Here is a 16,856-nt window from a genome sequence, read left to right as displayed (position 1 = left end):
TATATGCAGAATATACGATTTTATATAATAACGCATAAATAATGCAGAAATAACCACTTTTTACATTCACTATTGGACAATTTCATACTTAGTTGAACGTCGATCTTAACAACCCGGCCCGGTGCAACAGACCAGCGGAGCCCGACAGGATCGCACCGGCCAACATAATGAAATATGTATCACCCACGCATGCCACCATAAACATATTATGTTTTAGGTGCTCTCTATCACTTTTCACATAATTACCATTATATAAAATGGCCATAATAGGCAGGATTAGCACAAAACAAAAAATTAAAAAAAAGCGTGAACGCCGGCTAATTTTCGCAGTTACAGACTGTCAACGGATATTTTGGCGCGTATATCGATAACATATCAATCAGAATAGACAATTGCGTTGTTTTTCTGGGCTCTTTTTGTTCTAGCTTAAGCACTCTCTATTATGTATAAACTACAGTATTCATTGTAATAAATTATTAAAAAAAAAAAGCATATGCCTATAATATAACAACTTTTTCAAACATAAAATTTAAAGTAACGCCGCGTTGCCAACCACATTCAAATTCAAGATGTGGCAGTTCTACTCGAACACAGCTGTTAGAGTGCATTGTGAATGACAATTTAAAAGAAGCAGCAGTGCACCACAAAATCTTCATAACATTTTTTTAATTATCTGTTTATGAATAAAAACAAGTGCAATTGAAAGTAAAAAATGAGTCAGAAAGTCATCAAATACATTGGCCGCACCACAGACTTCCGCGGCAACACACTGTGGGAGCTGGTGGGTAACTTGCCCGACTGGGGAGTTGGTCGCATGCTCATACGTAACATGTTTCAACGCTACCCGGAGCCCTGCTACATGCGGATACTAAAAGTGTCTGCGGTGGACGAAAAGGTGATATTACACCGATCATGTGAATGAAAATATTTAACTGACATATATATCGTTTCCTTAGCCAAATGAAGAGCGCAAGGTGCGTGTCACAGTAGAGAAAACTTGGCGCGGCGTCACACAACCAAAGCCCGTAGAAATCTATAGCACCAGCTACAAAGCCGACTACGAGCTGGTCCCTAAAGAGGAGGAGCACAAGTTCTTGAACAATAAGAAACAAGTCGCAGAAGTAATATTGCCCACAAAGATTGAGTTTCCTCCACTTCTGCGCGAATACATCAGAGACGAAACCGGCGAATCAAATCCTCAGATGAAAGTGCACTTCAAGAAGACATTCAACAAGCAGGCACGTCTTGCCCAACCAAATGAGCAACCAACGCTGCAAGTGTCCATGGACTTAGGCAAACCAAAGCCAGTGAGCGCCAAGCTGTACGAGGGAGTGTTATAAGAAAGTCAAGCATTTGCAAATTGTTGGAATATTAAATTTTGTATGTAATGTACATGGAATTTTCTTTAGTTAACTATATTTACAAGTTGAGACAGTGGTAGACTTATGGAATGGAATACTTTGTTGTGTGTGGTGTTTGCTCTCGTCATTTGTTCTGCTCATAGTTGCGCAATTTGCGCGTCAAATTATCTACCTCCAAACCCAACACATCCAGGTTCTCTTTGAGCGTAATGTTTTTCAGCAGCGTGTCCTCCAAGACCGTCTGCAGCTTCTTGTTAATCTCCAGCGAAAGATCTAGCGACATGCCGCCTTTGCTTTCGGCGCCTTTAACTCCGCCATAGATGGCTGCCATTACACCATTGCCATACTTGACCAGCTCGCTCTTGTTCTGATCACTCTTCGTGGTAGTCAAAGCGCCTGCCGTCTGATCACGCAGCATATAATGCTGCACCACCTTCGATTTCTTCTGCACCTCAGCAACGAGAGCAGCTGTATGATTCTCCAGAAACTCGATACGTTCCGTTTGACGTGCTGTCGCCTGCTGCAGGCGGAGTATGCGCTCCACTAATACTTTCTTTGAGAGCACTGCTTGCAGTTCGGGAGGCGCTTGATTTTGAGGCTGTTGTGTTGTGGTCACGCTGCTGGCCACTGTTTCAGATTCGGATGATTCGCTGGCACGTCGACTGCTGCCATGGCTGCTGCTGCGACTGTGCGTGCGTTGAACTTGTAGTGGTTGCTGTTGGTGTTGTGGTGGCGTCTCTTGATTGTAGCCATTTAGCGCCTGTTGGCAATTGCTACAATAGGGCATAATGGGTTTTGTTTCCACCACGCCTCTTTTGTACTTTTGCAGCTCTCGTTGCAGCTCTTTGACCAACGTCGCCTGTTTGTGCTGTGTTGCCTCAAAGTCACCCTGCACATTGTCCAACTTGGCCTTGGTCAGTTCGTAGAGTTTTGTCTTCTCCGACAGATGTTTGGCCAGCAATAGACGTTCTTCATTCTTTTCCGCGGACTCGACACTCAGTTGATTCTCTAGTTCACCGTACTTAATATCATAGCCGTGTTTCTCCTGTTTCATCAATTTGTTTTCAGCCTCGAGACCTTGTGCCTAAAATAGAAATAGAGATCAGAACATCACCTGAATAATTTATCGACAACGAGCTGGGGACATTCACGTGGCCTCGGTGGCGCAGTAGGCAGCGCGTAAGTCTCATAATCTTAAGGTCGTGAGTTCGAGCCTCACCCGGGGCATGTAACTTTTTTAAAAATTTTTTTTAATAATTACCTTTGCTTCAGCTAAGCTGATATTGTTTTGCAGCTGCACAATCACTTCGCTCATCTCTTTGTTAATGCTGAGCAGCTCTTGTTTCTTCTGCTGCAGCTGCTCTAAGTCAGCTTCCGTTTCTAGTGCATTTGCTTCGAGTTTCTCTCTTAGTTTTTGCTCCTCGGCAAGTTTTTCTTCATTGCTGTGTGGGGTAATAAAGATTAAATAAATATCTGATTGTTCGCATTAAGAATTACTGCATACATTGTGTTTTGTGTGCGCAAGAGCTGTAGTTCGGCAACTTGTCCATGCAGTTTGGCTGTCTTGAGCAGCTCATCACTGTACGCTGCCTCCACAGAGCTGTGCTGCTCTTGCAGCTCCTTAAACTCGTCCGTTAATTGACCATGCTACAGAGAGAGGTGTGTACAATTAATATAGTTGAAACGATAATGAAGTAAATAAAACTTGCCGACGCATTAATGTCCTGCAGCTGTTGCTGCAGCTCCTTGAAAGCCTCAGCTTGCTTCTGCTGCTCTTTGGTGAGTTTATCGAGGGCTTCAGTCTTGCGCATAATCTCGTGCTTTAAGAGTATTGTATTCGCCTCGAATTCCATCTTGAGCTTCTCTGCAAGCGATGCGTTTATAATTGTTTTAATATATAGCCTTTCTAAAGCTCTTACCATTGGCTTTCTCCTCCAGTTTATTAGGTGCATTGCGCTCCTCTTCCAGCTTGCGTTCTAGAGACTATAATGAAACAATTATTATTTGAAATATAATTTTGTTAATTGTGGTTTACTGACCGCCTTTGCTTCTACTTCAATGTTGAGCTTGTTGGCGTGATATTTCAGCTTAGACTCCAAGTGACCCATTTCAGTCTTGAGCTTCTCGCATTCCCGCTGATATTTGCGTACTTCGTTGCACTAAAATGAAAAAATGATTGAAGTGAATAAAGTGTCTTAATAACAGAGAATCGTTTACCCACCTTTTCGTCTATGATGTAGGTAATACGTGACTTCTCTTCGTTGACCGCGTGAAAGCGTATGGATACATTTTTAACCTCTCTCTTGGCATCAGCCAGCTGCTTCTCGACCAACTCCTTCTCCTTTTTGGCATCGATGAGCAGCTTCTCCTTCATAGCAAATTTAATCACCGTCGCCTCCTTCTCTTTGTTAGCCACATCCATCTCATGGCGAAACGCCAGCTTCTCCTTGTCCAGTATTGCGTTTTCGCGTTGCAGCAGCGTCATCATGTTATCCTTCTGTGTATTTGCTGTGCGCAGCTGTTCCAATTGCCGCTCATAGCTGCGACGCTGCTCTTCTAGCTGGGCCAAACAATGCACATGGGACAGAATATCATTTGGAGCAGGCAGCACTGTATCCTTGTGTTCTTCAACCTCATCCTGCGCCTTTAATTCGGCGAAACTCATAATGGTCTCAGTTTCGTCGCTAATTTCATTCGTCTTTTGTTCGACGTCGCCCACAATAGCAATCTCATTAGTAACTTGTTTATTTTCTACTTGTTTATCTTGCAGTTCCGTGTCGTTCGTTGTCGGTATTGGTGTCAGTTCTTCGTTTTTTGCTTGTCTCTCACATTCCAGCTGCTGTTGCTCCACTGAAATCGAAGCTGTCTCCACGTCGCATTTGTTTATTTCGATTTTGGCCGCCAGCTCTATTATTTCGCTGACCTTTTCTGCATTTGTGACAGAGGATGAGTCCTCTTTGTTGCCTTCACTCGGCGTTGTAGCCGATTCCATGTTTTTAAGTGTTGCTTTTCTTAGAACGAATATAAATATGGCAATAAAACAACTGATTTGATTTCACTACATTCTTCTCTCTTATTAAAAAAACAGCATTCACACATGTGCGTCGACAAACACTGGCGCCACTGCCATTCACAGTACTGAGACTTCAATAGTGCCGGCGTTTTAATGTAATTCCGCCAAATCTAGCTTTGTTTTTAGTTTTCAAGTAGGAGAGAAATTTATATTTAGGAATGTAATTTATTGTCCTATAAATATATAACTAGTTAGAAAAATAATAGTAATTATGCTTATATCTTAGCACAATATGGACAATCCTTAATGGCAAACTAAAGGTCTCAGTTGCAACAGCTTTGTACCCTAGAATATTATTGTGGGTTCCAACAAATAAATAATTAAAAAACAATGTTAAACGGCAATAAACGAAATGGGAATATCAAAATTTAATTTAAATATTTGTGTTTGTTGTCATAAATGTATTGTCTTAAAAGCACTTTCTGCTAGTCACACAAGTTGGCCACACTGAAATTAATATGTTTTGTTTATCGATAACACATGCCGGCAAGCAGCTGATTGGTTATATTTGTAATTTCGTGCATTAAAATATGGTTTGCGCGTTGGGAATCGAAGGAAGTGCAAATAAAATTGGAATTGGCATTATTAATGATGGCAAAGTCTTGGCAAATGTACGACGCACCTATATAACGCCGCCGGGTGAAGGTAATACTTATACTGCCAGTGTGTACAATTCAATATTAAACTTTGTTTAACGTGCAACAGGTTTTCTGCCCAAGGAGACAGCAAAACATCATCGCGAAGCAATCTTGGCACTGGTGCAGGCGAGTCTCAAAGAGGCCGAACTGCAGCCCACTGACTTGGATGTCATATGCTACACAAAAGGACCCGGCATGGCGCCTCCTTTGCTCGTCGGAGCAATTGTGGCTCGCACTTTGTCGCTGCTGTGGCAGAAGCCACTGCTGGGCGTTAATCACTGCATTGGTCATATTGAAATGGGACGCTTGATAACCGGTGCCCAGAATCCCATAGTGCTGTATGTGAGTGGCGGCAACACTCAAGTGATTGCCTATTCCAATAAACGTTATCGCATCTTTGGCGAAACAATCGACATTGCTGTGGGCAACTGTTTGGATCGATTTGCACGCATTATTAAGCTCTCGAATGATCCCAGTCCAGGCTACAATATTGAGCAATTGGCTAAGCAGGGCAAACAATATATAAAACTACCCTACGTAGTCAAGGGCATGGATGTCAGCTTCTCCGGCCTGTTGTCACACATTGAGGAACTAGCCGAGCCCAACAAAAGGCGCAACAAACGCAAGAAGCCGACGGATGAGGCGGAGAAAGAGCCGGAGTACAGCAAGGAGGATCTCTGCTACTCGCTGCAGGAGACCATCTTTGCCATGCTGGTGGAGATCACAGAACGTGCCATGGCACATTGTGAATCTAATGAGGTGAATTTAATCACAGCAATTGTGAAGAATGCATTATAATTTTCTTTTCCTAAGGTGCTCATTGTGGGAGGCGTCGGTTGCAACGAGCGATTGCAGGAGATGATGCGCATCATGTGCGAGGAGCGCGATGGCAAACTCTTTGCCACTGACGAACGCTATTGCATTGACAATGGCTTGATGATTGCCCATGCTGGGGCGGAGATGTTCAAAGCGGGCACCGAGATGCCTTTCGAAGATGCATTCGTGACACAAAGATATCGCACAGATGAAGTGCTTGTTAATTGGCGAGATGATTAAACCATTTGATATGCTTTACATTATGCTTGTTTTTTTTTTTTCTTCTTTATTAAAGATCTACCCTCGACAATTGATTGATAGCTACATAGTTGTTAACAGTGTGTGTGTGCGCTGCTTGTATCCTGCCCATATTGTTTGTTAGTTAGTTGAGTGTTGGTTCAGAGTGCCGGCTCCTTGCCCGTCCAATGCGGCTTCATATCGATGGGCACAATGCGTTTTCCCTCGATGACATAAACCGCACCGTTCTTCTCCTTCTCCAGCACATTCATAATGCAACGGGCAACATCGGTGGCGCTTTGTTTGTTCAGACGATCCAGAATCTTGTATGTCTCGTCGCTCGTCTCCGGGAAGATGATTTTCTCCGTGAAGTTAGTAAACATATCCGTCATGGTGGCGCCGGGACAAACAGTGGCAAACTTGATGCCCGAACGCTGATAAAACTTTTCATTCTGAGGCGAGAAAAAGATTTATTAGGGGGAGTTAAAGGAGGAATTTTGTTGTGTGACTTACGCCCAGACAACGTGTAAAGTTGATGATGCCAGCCTTGGTGGCGCCATAAACAGGAATAATGAACATGGGATCCAAGCCCACGACGGAGCTCATGTTAACCACCAAACCACCGTTGCCACCGTTCTCCTTGCTCATATACTGCAAGGCACTCAAGCTGGAGTTGATAATTCCACCCTAAAAGAGGAGTAAATTTAACAATAATTGATTTAATTATTATTTAAATTGCTTACCAAATTCACAAGCAAAGTGCGCTGCACATCGCGATCGTTGAAGATGCCCGCCACATTCACCACAATGTCAATGTTGCCAAAGGTCTTCTTGATCTCCTCGTAGGTGGCCTCCACACCCTTTTTATTAGCCACATCCATTTTGATGATCATGACACTCTGCGTGGGATGCGCACCACGCAGCTTGACAAACTCCTCCAGATTATCCTGCAGATCTATGATGGCAATTTTCTACAATGATGATGAAGATGAGATGATTGTACATTTTTATAATAATACCAAACTACTTACTCCAATGCCTGCGGCCAGCAGCTGCCTGGCCACCTGGAGACCAATGCCACCAGCTCCTCCAGTGACCACTGCGCTCTTGCCACGGAAATTCATTGTTGTGCTGCTGGTTGCTTCTTGTGAATCTTCTGCTAAGATGACGCCTGTTTCGGTGCGCTGCTCGAGTATCTGACGGATGCAACGATAGAGCTCCACAATTGTCTCCACTGCACTGCTACCTTGAGGTCTCTGGCGGGCCTCTTTTATAGCCCAGTCGGCAGACTAGAGTTTTATAATCACAAATATACGTAGTTATGCGATATGTGGACTTAAATCTGATCTGTGATTAGCATCCATTGACTGGCTGCCGAACGCAATCGATAGGCCAATAGCAAAACTGCAGAGCGGGGATTATTATGCAAATACCTGGCAGCTATCAATTTCGATTTGTCGAGCAGCGGCTGCCATTGGGTTAGTCTAGCGTTTGATCTGCTTCACACTGCTCTGGTTTTTGCGAGGTTGGTTTCTGCTGCTCTCGATCGATCGGCTCATCTCGTTAGACTGCCGTCGGATGTGCTTCCAAGTACATTACCAACCTTGGACTAATGTCATTTTGAGCTGAGGTGGGCTTTGTTTTCAACAACTCTAGTACTTTATTTAAATTAAACTACGAAATCTTTAAGTTATTATTTTATTATCCAAGTGAATACAAAACAAGTAAGAAAGCTACAGTCGAGTGTACTCGACTGTGAGATACCCGCTACCCAATTTGATTAAAGCCAATATATTTTGCGGTATTATTCTCAAAATATACTAAATATACTGCAAATACACTAAAAATATACCAAATGGTATATGTGGTATATCGATATAGTACCGCATTCAAAATATACCATGGACGGCTCAATATACCAGATTGTCAGCCAAAGCAACTCAGACCCCCAGTAAGAAGGGGTTTTTGCCCATACAAAAGTATTTCTTTAATAACTTCGACAATTTTTATCTAATCGCAATCAAATTTTCAGGAATCATAACTACTATAGTTATTATTATATATACCAAAATTCACAACCTTAGCTTTAAAATTACGCTTGTTATTCGATTTTTTTGATTTGCAGGGGCGGAAGTGGGCGTGGCAAAAATTTGAAACAAACTTGATCTGCGTGCAAACATAACAAATGCTGTAGAAAAATTATAGCTCTATCTCTTATAGTCTCTGAGATCTAGGTGTTCATACGGACGGACGGACAGACACACAGACGGACAGACGGACATGGCTAGATCGTCTCGGCTGTTGACGCTGATCAAGAATATGTATACTTTATAGGGTCGGAGATGCCTCCTTCTACCTGTTACATACATTTCCTGTCGGCACAAAGTTATAATACCCTTCTACCCTATGGGTAGCGGGTATAAAGATTGATAAGAAATAAATTTACTTTAAAGTATTCGAAAGCAAGGAAAGGTAAAAATTCTTTTGCATTTCTTATCAATGCTTCTAGCTTCTTTAACTAACAAACTATAAAAACTTATGACGCTTTTCTATAGTCTTTCCGATAATAATTTTATCCCACAACAACACAACACGAAACACATATCTATTTGTTCCATTTTTAAAAAAAACACTCAAAATAAAGTTTTGATTTTAATATTTTTACGTATTTCACTTTATTCGAATATATTGCGATAAAGATACATCTCATAGAGCACAAATATGTTCGTTTATTAATCGTATTTCTTTGGTATATAAGCTAAATTGTTTATCATCTCTGTAAAGTGTATTATGAAAAGTTTTGTGCTAATGCTAGCAAATGGATTATATTCATACTTATATCATATATGTATAGTATATAAACATTTCTTTTGTTTCTCGAGATATAAATTGTTGGATGTGTAAACATTTTGTTTGAACTTTTGGGCCATTTCATATATATTTCAAATTTCGAAAAATGAAAATGATGAAATCAAAATAAAACAAAAGTGAAATTTTGTAATATTATTAATTTATTTTTAAAGTAAATCACTTAAGCACAACTTAGATTAGATAGCAAAGGAAATGAAACATAGAGGAAAATAACTGGTGCTACCATTAAAAACACATAATAAATTAGCTAAAAGATCTGAAGTAGATGAGACACACAGAAAAACACTGGGAAGCAGTGGGACAGGACAATTGAAGGAATTACTTTTGGGCACCATCGTAGGTATCCTTGTGCTGATAGCCGCTAACATAGCCCGAATCATCGACCAGATTGCGACGGCCGGCGATGCCTTTGCCCTTGCCAGTGGCATCAAAGCGCTCCTTATGGGAGCCGGTGTACTTGCTGGTGTCCGTCAACCGATCCACAGTAGCAGCAGCCTTGCCAGCCTAGAGAGTAAAGGAATCAAATTTAGTAGAGATCTCAATCGATAGCAAAATGATAACTTACCGAAGCGGAAATCACGCCTGGAGCACCACAACCCGCCATCTTCGACTTGATCGTCGCCAGCTCAACCTTTTTCGTCTTGGCCAAATCGTCGAGGAATTTGTTGTAGTCCGGCAGCGAAATCTTCATGGCCTTAAACTTCTTAAAGTGAATGCCAGTGTCGGTGGTTGTGATCTGTTTATCGATCACTTTCGCCTGCTTCATCCACTTATCGCTCTGCGACAGCGTTATCAGTTTGCCATCGGACTTGGTATCACCGAATTTCGAGAAGGCCTTGAACTGATCCGAGAATGTCACCTTTGGTGTCTCCTCCAGCGCCAACTCGGCCAGCTCAGCGGCTGGTGCCTCAGTTGCTGCCGCACTGCTGCCATTTTCTGCTGCCTCCGACATGCTGGCTCTGAAATTCGTAGTACGTGAATGTAATTATAGTTACAATTAATAATACATGAATGTGATTAAGTATAATTGAGGATTGCTGCCACGCCATCTCTTGCCACTTCTACGCAGTTTCTCTCACCTGTGACTGACGACACTCAATAACATTGCGTTTTGTTTTGAACTTGGCTATCTGATTATTCTTATTACTTTAATCGCTTAACTCTGACTGCGGCATGCCCACCAAAGAGGCGTATACTTGATATTGATATTGCTTATCTAGTCGAAGCAGAAACTCTTTATGCCGATGATATCATGTCACAGCACCAAAAAGCTTTCGCAACTGTTGTGGCCGCTAATTAAGTGCGGAAGGTTATAGTCAGTTATTCAGCTATTCATTCGGATCTGACGCCATACATAAATGGGTACTCACTTTCGGATCTGCTCTCCCAACTCACACGCGATGTCGATACAAACTGACAATACATTTGCTCATTAGCGTCAACATTTGTATTCTAATCAAATAAACAGTTCTCTAACTACACTCACAAAAAATAAACGACAACAACACACAAGATGTTTACATTTATTAAGCATATCTTTTTTAATAGTCATTTCCCAACTTATATTTTCATATTCAAAACAATTTAAAGTTTTATCGTGCATATTAATGAAGTTTTTCGCTTTGTGTAGCTGAAGTGAAATAGCTAATGAAAATGTTAATATCTTTTAAATGGTTTAAGTATTGCCGTCGGAACAATTTTCTCAGCTTGACTTTCAACAACTTTGTATTAAATACACATAAAATAAAATTTTATGAGCACTGAGAGAAAACTGAGAACAGTTAGCTTGGCTGAACTGCTGATTTATTATTTATTCTTTGATTGATTGATTTCTTCTGTAATTTTCATAAAGCCCTCAGGGTTAAAATAACATAAATTCTATAGATAAAGCCAGCTTGATTGATTTTATGCTAAGATTTTTAATGAAGTTAATTTTAATAAAAAAATTTTTCATAGTTCGCCAGAGAAATACGATATGGGGTTTGTAAACAAACCCCGAAGATGAAAAGAAAATAAAGGCTTTAATTAGGGAGATGCTAAAACTAGGTTTTGAAGACTGAGAAAACTGAAGAACCTACTATTGAAAATATAATTAAAAAATTCTATACTCTTCCATAAACAATCTCTGCCAATATTATAATCATTTTTGGATCGCTTGATCAGTAAAAAAGTTGCAGCCGAGTCTGCTGTTCTATAAAATACCCAATACCCATTTTTAATGCAAACAAAAGAGTGCAGTATTATTCGTGAAATATATCAAATTATTATTCCAAATACAATACTAAAATATTCCGAAGTTAATATTTGGTATATTAATATATTACTCATTCTAAAAAAATACCGAAAGTTAAATTCCATATATTGATATATTGCTTATTTAAAAAATAGTGCGAAAGTTATATTTGATATATTTATATATTACTCATTCAAAAAATATACAAAATGTTATATTTAGTATATTGACATATTGCTAATTAAAAAATACACCGAAAGTCATATTTGGTATATGGATACATTATTGATTCAAACTCTCCTTTTGCCTATAGAGACAAAGAAATAATACCCTTCGAACCTACGAGTATTGGCTAGCCATAAGCAAATAATAAAACAAGTAAGAAAGCTACAGTCGAGTGTACTCGACTGTGAGATACCCGCTACCCATTTTGAATAAAAGAAATATATTTTGCGGTATTTTCTCAAAATATACCAAATATACTGCAAAAATACTAAAAAATATACCGAATGGTATATTTGGTATATCGACATAGTACCGTATTCAAAATATACCATAGACGGCACAATATACCAGATTGTCGGCCAAAGCAACTAAGACCTCTAGTAAGTAGGCGTTTTTGCCCATACAAAAGTATTTCTTTAATAACTTCGACAATTTTCATCTGATCGAAACCAGAAATCATAAATACTATAGTTATTATTGTATATACCAAAATTCGCAACTCTAGCTTTAAAATTACGCTTGTTATTCGATTTTTTTGATTTGCGGGGGCGGAAGTGGGCGTGGCAAAAATTTGAAACAAACTTGATCTGCGTGCAAACATAACAAATGCTGTCGAAAAAAATTATAGCTCTATCTCTTATAGTCTCTGAGATCCAGTGTTTCATACGGACAGACGGACAGACACACAGACGGACAGACGGACATGGCTATATCGTCTCGGCTGTTGACGCTGATCAAGAATATATATACTTTATAGGGTCGGAGATGCCTCCTTCTACCTGTTACATACATTTCCTGCCGGCACAAAGTTATAATACCCTTCTACCCTATGGGTAGCGGGTATAAAAATATACACTCTAGGGTTAACTTTCATAAATCGCGTGGATGTTTCAGTCTTGAAATTGCTTGTAGCATAAATTGTCGTCATGTTTACAGGCAGACAACAGGAGAAAACAAAAAGAAGAGTGGACAGAAAGAAGATTTGTACGTGTGCGGGCACAAATCGAACATAAACAGTAAATACAACGCGAGCTTTTGTTGTTACGATCATTAATTATGAGGCAGTTAAGATGCGAATGGGAATGAGTCTGGGAATGGGAATGGGGAATGGGACTGTGGAATGGGAAATGTGTATCTGCAACTGTGGAAGCTGCCCGCGCATAATTTAAAATGCGATAAGGAAAAGGTTGGTCCGATCGAAGCAAACGCGTCGCCCGGAAGGCAACCAGTTATGGGATCGGGAATCGGGGTGTACCGAGTATCGTATGCACCGACAATCGACAACCGTTTTATACCAAAGTTGAAGATGACGCAAGGTAATTGAATGCGACGATCTGACGATAAGATTGCCCCTGGGTCAAGGTCAGTGTCAGTGTCAGTGTCGACGATGCATTCAACTCGCGAAGCGTAACAGAAATGGATTTTGGGATCGACATTTGCAAGTGCAAATGACGAAGGTGAGGAGTGTGAGGAGGGGAAGAGGGTGGCAAATGTGCGTTCTAAACAGCAAGTCAACTAAATCGAATAGCTTAAATGACATCAGCACAAACAAAAAAACAAAAAGAGCGCGGTGATTACGTCGCCTTTTGGGTGAGGCTAGTCGAGTGAAACTAGTTTGTGTTTCTAGCAAAGTGACCGCGAGTGTTTTAGTTGAGTTCAGTTGAGTTGCTGCTGCGTAGCAGTTTCATTAATAATACTATGCGACATAGGGTAACCCTTTGGCTGTGCCGGTAATTGGAAACCATAAATACTTGAAAAACAAACTCGAAAACATGACCAAAAGGCAAGCCGCAAGACAGCTACAACTATCATATACAACTCCAGACAGGCGGTGAACGTGGCTAGCACGAATCAAAAATAATCCGATTTGACTGCACAGAACATGTATCATTATACACGATACGTATATACATATGTATACACAGTCGATACTCGTCGTATTTATAAATTGTCTTGTTCATCTTTCTGCCACATCCGCATCTCGAGTTAATTTCTGATGCGCGTGGCGAGCATCCCAAATGAGCCATGTCCAAGTTGGATACTAAACAAATTAATGAGTTTTTTCCGAATTTGTAGTCGCAACAAATAAGCATTTGAAAGATATGCCTAAAAGGCGTGTCATCGTCCACAGAAATTGTATAATTGTGATTAATAAACATCATATTATTATTGGAATGCATGCCTCGAAATTTGGGTCACGACTGCCTCAATATGAAATGCGAGTAAATATGAAAATACTGCATAAATTAAATGCTTTACAGGAAATAAAATACACACCACAGTGGGGTGCCCCAAGTTGAGGGGAAGGGCGGGGGCGAAGAAGGCATGTCTCACGCAATACAATGGGGAGCTTGGGGTCAGTTACGCTTTAGCATAGGCCGAAGTATAGGCATAGATGCAGAGAAGTGCGCTCAAGGGCTACACATACATACACACATATATGCATACTATATATACACAATCTGTGTGGTGTTAGATGACATCACGCATCACAGGAACTGGGAAACGCGCAAGCGCCGCATACATACAAACGGATATCAAAATGGGAGCTGCGACTCTGCATTGCGATGCTACAGGAAAGTTGCAAAGTTTCGCGCGAAACGCGAAATCCTTTAATCTAGCGCACACAATTAGGTCATGGAGCATACCAAAAATAGCGCGAAATAAATTCCTCCCCCTGAAAAGCAAACTTCGTCTAGTCATTCGATTTGATCCTTTGTCTTTTTCTGTCCCTGAATCTCCATTATTGTAAACAAGCTGATGCTGTGTATATAACTGCGTATGTGTGCAACACTTTGTTGTGCTTTATGGCTGGCAGCTTAGTGTGCAAATCACTTTTATAACTTACATTTGTTGGAAGGGATTTCTTTAAAAATGATTAAATTCTTATTAAAGATTTTTAAACTTATTTTTGTGAATTATTTGTTGCAATAATTTGCTTTGCCGTACTGCGCGCGTTTGCTGTCGTTGTTGAGAGTCAACTGTTTGGACAAATGCGCAGCACATAGCTAAGGGGGCCAAAGCCCAAGCGGCGTATGAGTGATGTTTGTGTTCGGTTGAGCTTTTTTTGTTTTGAGCGCATTTCTAGGGAGCACGCACAAAAAAGAACAAAAAAGGAAATGACGAACGACTTGTAAATACCCTGCATCTAACAGGTAATAAATAAATTTGGTAATACTTTAAAGGCAATAAAAACAAAATGAAACCAACTTAAATATTTTGTTTTTGGGAAATCGTTTTTTTTGTCATCTCTTTTATGAACCCCGTTAAAAAGTTTACAGCTCATAAAAATCAAAGTATTTTCAATAAATTAACTGACATTTCAACAGTTTTACGTGCTTTAGTTGTGCGGTCGAGATATGTCCTCATAAATCATAATACATATTCACACCCTTTTCCTTTCTCTCTTCTCTTAAAATGAAGCAAGTTTTATCTCGAACCGCCCGCAGCGAACTTTGCGAATATACACAATGTTAATATACATATATTATTATGTGTATTTCGAAGCGATGACTTCATTTAACTAAAAACCGAAAAGAATTGTATAAATGCCAGAAACTAACAACAAAAGCCGCTCGAAAAGCGTCGTGGCACAATCATTTATCAAACATGACGCCAGTTGCCTTATCAACTGAGTTTCACTCGACTTTGCGGTTTGTTTTGAGTGTGAAATTTGCACTCAAAGCTTGCTCGAAGCTTTTTGGGGTATGATGATGACGATGAGAGACAGGCAGGCAGACAATCATGATGTCTATCCACAAAACGATGCGTGAAATTTTGACAACAAAACATAAAACACAACAAGTGAGGCGCCCATTGGGCAACAAGAGGAATAAGAAGTGAGACAGAGAGAGAGGGAGGAAGGAAGGGAGACACCATGAGCTCATGGTGAGAGGCTACTCGAGTAGCTAATAATAATAGTATATATTTGATATGTAAATGACTAAAAAAGTGAGAGATTCACTCGCCGATTACTAGACCTAAAATCCCCCATTCATTTCTTTTCTTACGAAATGAGTTCTTTGAACTGAGAGAAATACCCAAAAAAAAATTGGGAAATGGGAAAGTGGAAATTTGTAAATGGTAATGAGAACTCACTTCAAGAGGTAAAAGTCATGGATTAAGTGTCTGCACACACCTTGAGAGTGATTACAACTGTCGCGGCTAATTTGTTAACGTTAATGTTTCTACATGCTCTATAGAGCTGTTTTACAGACCCAACTTGAACCTCTTCTCACAACTTTCCGCTTACTAGTTGTAACTACACGAAAGCTGGCAATGATTTATGCCTCTCTGACAGGGTCAAATATTTGGCTAACAGTGCGTGTGATGGCGTCATTTAAAGCCAAAAATAAAATAAAGAATATATGGAAACAGATAGAAGATAATGGTATGGGTTGAGTATAGCGAGAAATGTAAATACGCTTTAAGAATTTTTGTTGTTAGTTTTAACCAATTTATTTATTGCGAATTAAAAGTGCATTTTGTAGACTCTGATAATAATGCTTTTTCACAACAAATTTTCTGTAAATTGAAAATATTCGTTTGTAATAAAAGTTGTTTTATTGTCCAAGATCCAATGCATTTCCAGCAAGTATTCACCAGTTGGATAAGGCAAGCGCAATATTTCCGGTCGCAGATAAAAGCCTTGTATTATTTGATCACCCTAAACAAAAGTATTTTAGAACATAAATAAAATTAATACTAAAAATATTAAACTTACCATGTAGGGGCAAGTATGATTAATATTGGAAAAATCCTTAAAAAGGCTATAAATTAGAATAATGGTTGGATTATATGATTTTCTGGTAAATTGACAGGCATCAATGGTTGCCTTAAAAAGCCACGGCTTGTAGCCATTTGCTCTCTTAAAAAGTTGAACGGCAACAAAAATATCATTGCATGGGTGTAGAAATGTTATATTTATGTTAAGCACCGTCTTATTTCGGTTAATTGCACGCAGTCGACAATTGTTGATGACAACCCATGATTTGTTATAGGACTCGCAAACTGCATTTGTAAATTTGAATATAATAGCTTCCTGTCGAAAAAGAAATATAATATATGAATATAACAGCATTTAATTCATATAGATTAAACTTACATTGTAACTCATCCAAATGAGTAAAATTCCAAACAGAATAAGTCTCCTTTGCATGTTGGCGTATTCGAACTTTCTATTTAAATCAATGACCAATATTTATTTTAAAACTCGGCTAGATGGTCCATTTGACAATATAATTTGCAAGCAACCATCAACTCGTGCAATTATTGAAAAATTCTCGCATTAGAGAGACTGACTGAACCACATACATAACATATTTCTATACTGACCAAACAGTATTTTTAATAAATTAAAAAATTTCAGTACTATTCAGTTTTAATAAATAACATTAGAATAA

General features: G+C 39.6%; 6 protein-coding genes and 1 non-coding gene across 8 annotated transcripts; 3 read left to right on the top strand and 4 right to left on the bottom strand.

The window, feature by feature from the left end:
• Window positions 1-597: 597 nt before the first annotated feature.
• LOC132789556 (small ribosomal subunit protein mS34) lies at window positions 598-1,436 on the top strand. The gene is made up of 2 exons (XM_060797637.1): window positions 598-895; window positions 957-1,436. Exons 1-2 carry the CDS (start codon window positions 713-715, stop codon window positions 1,338-1,340), a joined length of 567 nt encoding a protein of 188 aa, XP_060653620.1. The 5' UTR covers window positions 598-712; the 3' UTR covers window positions 1,341-1,436.
• On the bottom strand, window positions 1,359-4,562 carry LOC132789553 (coiled-coil domain-containing protein 186). The gene is made up of 7 exons (XM_060797633.1): window positions 3,583-4,562; window positions 3,401-3,520; window positions 3,281-3,344; window positions 3,071-3,225; window positions 2,866-3,008; window positions 2,623-2,803; window positions 1,359-2,445 (listed from the first exon to the last, which is right to left on the bottom strand). Exons 1-7 carry the CDS (start codon window positions 4,351-4,353, stop codon window positions 1,486-1,488), a joined length of 2,394 nt encoding a protein of 797 aa, XP_060653616.1. The 5' UTR covers window positions 4,354-4,562; the 3' UTR covers window positions 1,359-1,485.
• On the top strand, window positions 2,516-2,588 carry Trnam-cau (transfer RNA methionine (anticodon CAU)). Its single transcript has one exon. It is a non-coding gene; the product is annotated as a tRNA-Met (tRNA).
• A 342-nt stretch (window positions 4,563-4,904) lies between the features above and the next one.
• LOC132789554 (probable tRNA N6-adenosine threonylcarbamoyltransferase) lies at window positions 4,905-6,411 on the top strand. Its single transcript, XM_060797635.1, has 3 exons — window positions 4,905-5,079; window positions 5,140-5,831; window positions 5,886-6,411. The coding sequence occupies exons 1-3, from the start codon at window positions 4,965-4,967 to the stop codon at window positions 6,126-6,128; spliced, it is 1,050 nt and encodes a 349-aa protein (XP_060653618.1). The 5' UTR covers window positions 4,905-4,964; the 3' UTR covers window positions 6,129-6,411.
• LOC132789555 (fat body protein 2) lies at window positions 6,140-7,385 on the bottom strand. Its single transcript, XM_060797636.1, has 4 exons — window positions 7,157-7,385; window positions 6,869-7,096; window positions 6,639-6,812; window positions 6,140-6,577 (listed from the first exon to the last, which is right to left on the bottom strand). Exons 1-4 carry the CDS (start codon window positions 7,247-7,249, stop codon window positions 6,287-6,289), a joined length of 786 nt encoding a protein of 261 aa, XP_060653619.1. The 5' UTR covers window positions 7,250-7,385; the 3' UTR covers window positions 6,140-6,286.
• A 1,742-nt stretch (window positions 7,386-9,127) lies between these two features.
• On the bottom strand, window positions 9,128-14,437 carry LOC132792764 (tubulin polymerization-promoting protein homolog). Of its 2 annotated transcripts, none has more exons than XM_060802232.1 (3): window positions 14,303-14,437; window positions 9,562-9,955; window positions 9,128-9,500 (listed from the first exon to the last, which is right to left on the bottom strand). In XM_060802232.1, the coding sequence occupies exons 2-3, from the start codon at window positions 9,946-9,948 to the stop codon at window positions 9,315-9,317; spliced, it is 573 nt and encodes a 190-aa protein (XP_060658215.1). In that variant the 5' UTR covers window positions 9,949-9,955; window positions 14,303-14,437; the 3' UTR covers window positions 9,128-9,314. The 2 variants fall into 2 exon arrangements, with proteins under 2 accessions (XP_060658215.1, XP_060658214.1); XM_060802231.1 differs by lacking the exon at window positions 14,303-14,437 and adding an exon at window positions 10,076-10,204.
• A 1,527-nt stretch (window positions 14,438-15,964) lies between these two features.
• LOC132788274 (uncharacterized) lies at window positions 15,965-16,612 on the bottom strand. The gene is made up of 3 exons (XM_060795607.1): window positions 16,559-16,612; window positions 16,178-16,495; window positions 15,965-16,120 (listed from the first exon to the last, which is right to left on the bottom strand). The coding sequence occupies exons 1-3, from the start codon at window positions 16,610-16,612 to the stop codon at window positions 15,965-15,967; spliced, it is 528 nt and encodes a 175-aa protein (XP_060651590.1).
• Window positions 16,613-16,856: the final 244 nt, after the last annotated feature.

This window comes from Drosophila nasuta, chromosome 3 (assembly GCF_023558535.2).
Source record: "Drosophila nasuta strain 15112-1781.00 chromosome 3, ASM2355853v1, whole genome shotgun sequence".
Classification (NCBI taxonomy): domain Eukaryota; kingdom Metazoa; phylum Arthropoda; class Insecta; order Diptera; family Drosophilidae; genus Drosophila; species Drosophila nasuta.
Note: the sequence above shows the minus strand (reverse complement) of the source record. Positions and strands in the feature narration are given on the sequence as shown.

Excerpts from the sequence above, each read along its gene's own strand:
- LOC132789556 (XM_060797637.1), top strand. The coding sequence starts at position 713 with ATGAGTCAGAAAGTCATCAAATACATTGGCCGCACCACAGACTTCCGC. Across the intron at positions 896-956 it reads TGTCTGCGGTGGACGAAAAG|CCAAATGAAGAGCGCAAGGT; the intron begins GTGATATTACAC and ends TCGTTTCCTTAG.
- LOC132789553 (XM_060797633.1), bottom strand. The coding sequence starts at position 4,353 with ATGGAATCGGCTACAACGCCGAGTGAAGGCAACAAAGAGGACTCATCC. Across the intron at positions 3,345-3,400 it reads TTGAAGTAGAAGCAAAGGCG|TCTCTAGAACGCAAGCTGGA; the intron begins GTCAGTAAACCA and ends GTTTCATTATAG. Across the intron at positions 2,446-2,622 it reads TCAGCTTAGCTGAAGCAAAG|GCACAAGGTCTCGAGGCTGA; the intron begins GTAATTATTAAA and ends TTTCTATTTTAG.
- LOC132789554 (XM_060797635.1), top strand. The coding sequence starts at position 4,965 with ATGGTTTGCGCGTTGGGAATCGAAGGAAGTGCAAATAAAATTGGAATT. Across the intron at positions 5,080-5,139 it reads TATAACGCCGCCGGGTGAAG|GTTTTCTGCCCAAGGAGACA; the intron begins GTAATACTTATA and ends AACGTGCAACAG. Across the intron at positions 5,832-5,885 it reads CACATTGTGAATCTAATGAG|GTGCTCATTGTGGGAGGCGT; the intron begins GTGAATTTAATC and ends TCTTTTCCTAAG.
- LOC132789555 (XM_060797636.1), bottom strand. The coding sequence starts at position 7,249 with ATGAATTTCCGTGGCAAGAGCGCAGTGGTCACTGGAGGAGCTGGTGGC. Across the intron at positions 6,813-6,868 it reads GCACTTTGCTTGTGAATTTG|GGTGGAATTATCAACTCCAG; the intron begins GTAAGCAATTTA and ends CTCCTCTTTTAG. Across the intron at positions 6,578-6,638 it reads ACTTTACACGTTGTCTGGGC|AATGAAAAGTTTTATCAGCG; the intron begins GTAAGTCACACA and ends TTCTCGCCTCAG.
- LOC132792764 (XM_060802231.1), bottom strand. The coding sequence starts at position 10,101 with ATGTTATTGAGTGTCGTCAGTCACAG. Across the intron at positions 9,956-10,075 it reads TTGAGTGTCGTCAGTCACAG|AGCCAGCATGTCGGAGGCAG; the intron begins GTGAGAGAAACT and ends TACGAATTTCAG. Across the intron at positions 9,501-9,561 it reads CAGGCGTGATTTCCGCTTCG|GCTGGCAAGGCTGCTGCTAC; the intron begins GTAAGTTATCAT and ends TTTACTCTCTAG.
- LOC132788274 (XM_060795607.1), bottom strand. The coding sequence starts at position 16,612 with ATGCAAAGGAGACTTATTCTGTTTGGAATTTTACTCATTTGGATGAGT. Across the intron at positions 16,496-16,558 it reads TCATTTGGATGAGTTACAAT|GAAGCTATTATATTCAAATT; the intron begins GTAAGTTTAATC and ends CTTTTTCGACAG. Across the intron at positions 16,121-16,177 it reads ATCATACTTGCCCCTACATG|GGTGATCAAATAATACAAGG; the intron begins GTAAGTTTAATA and ends ACTTTTGTTTAG.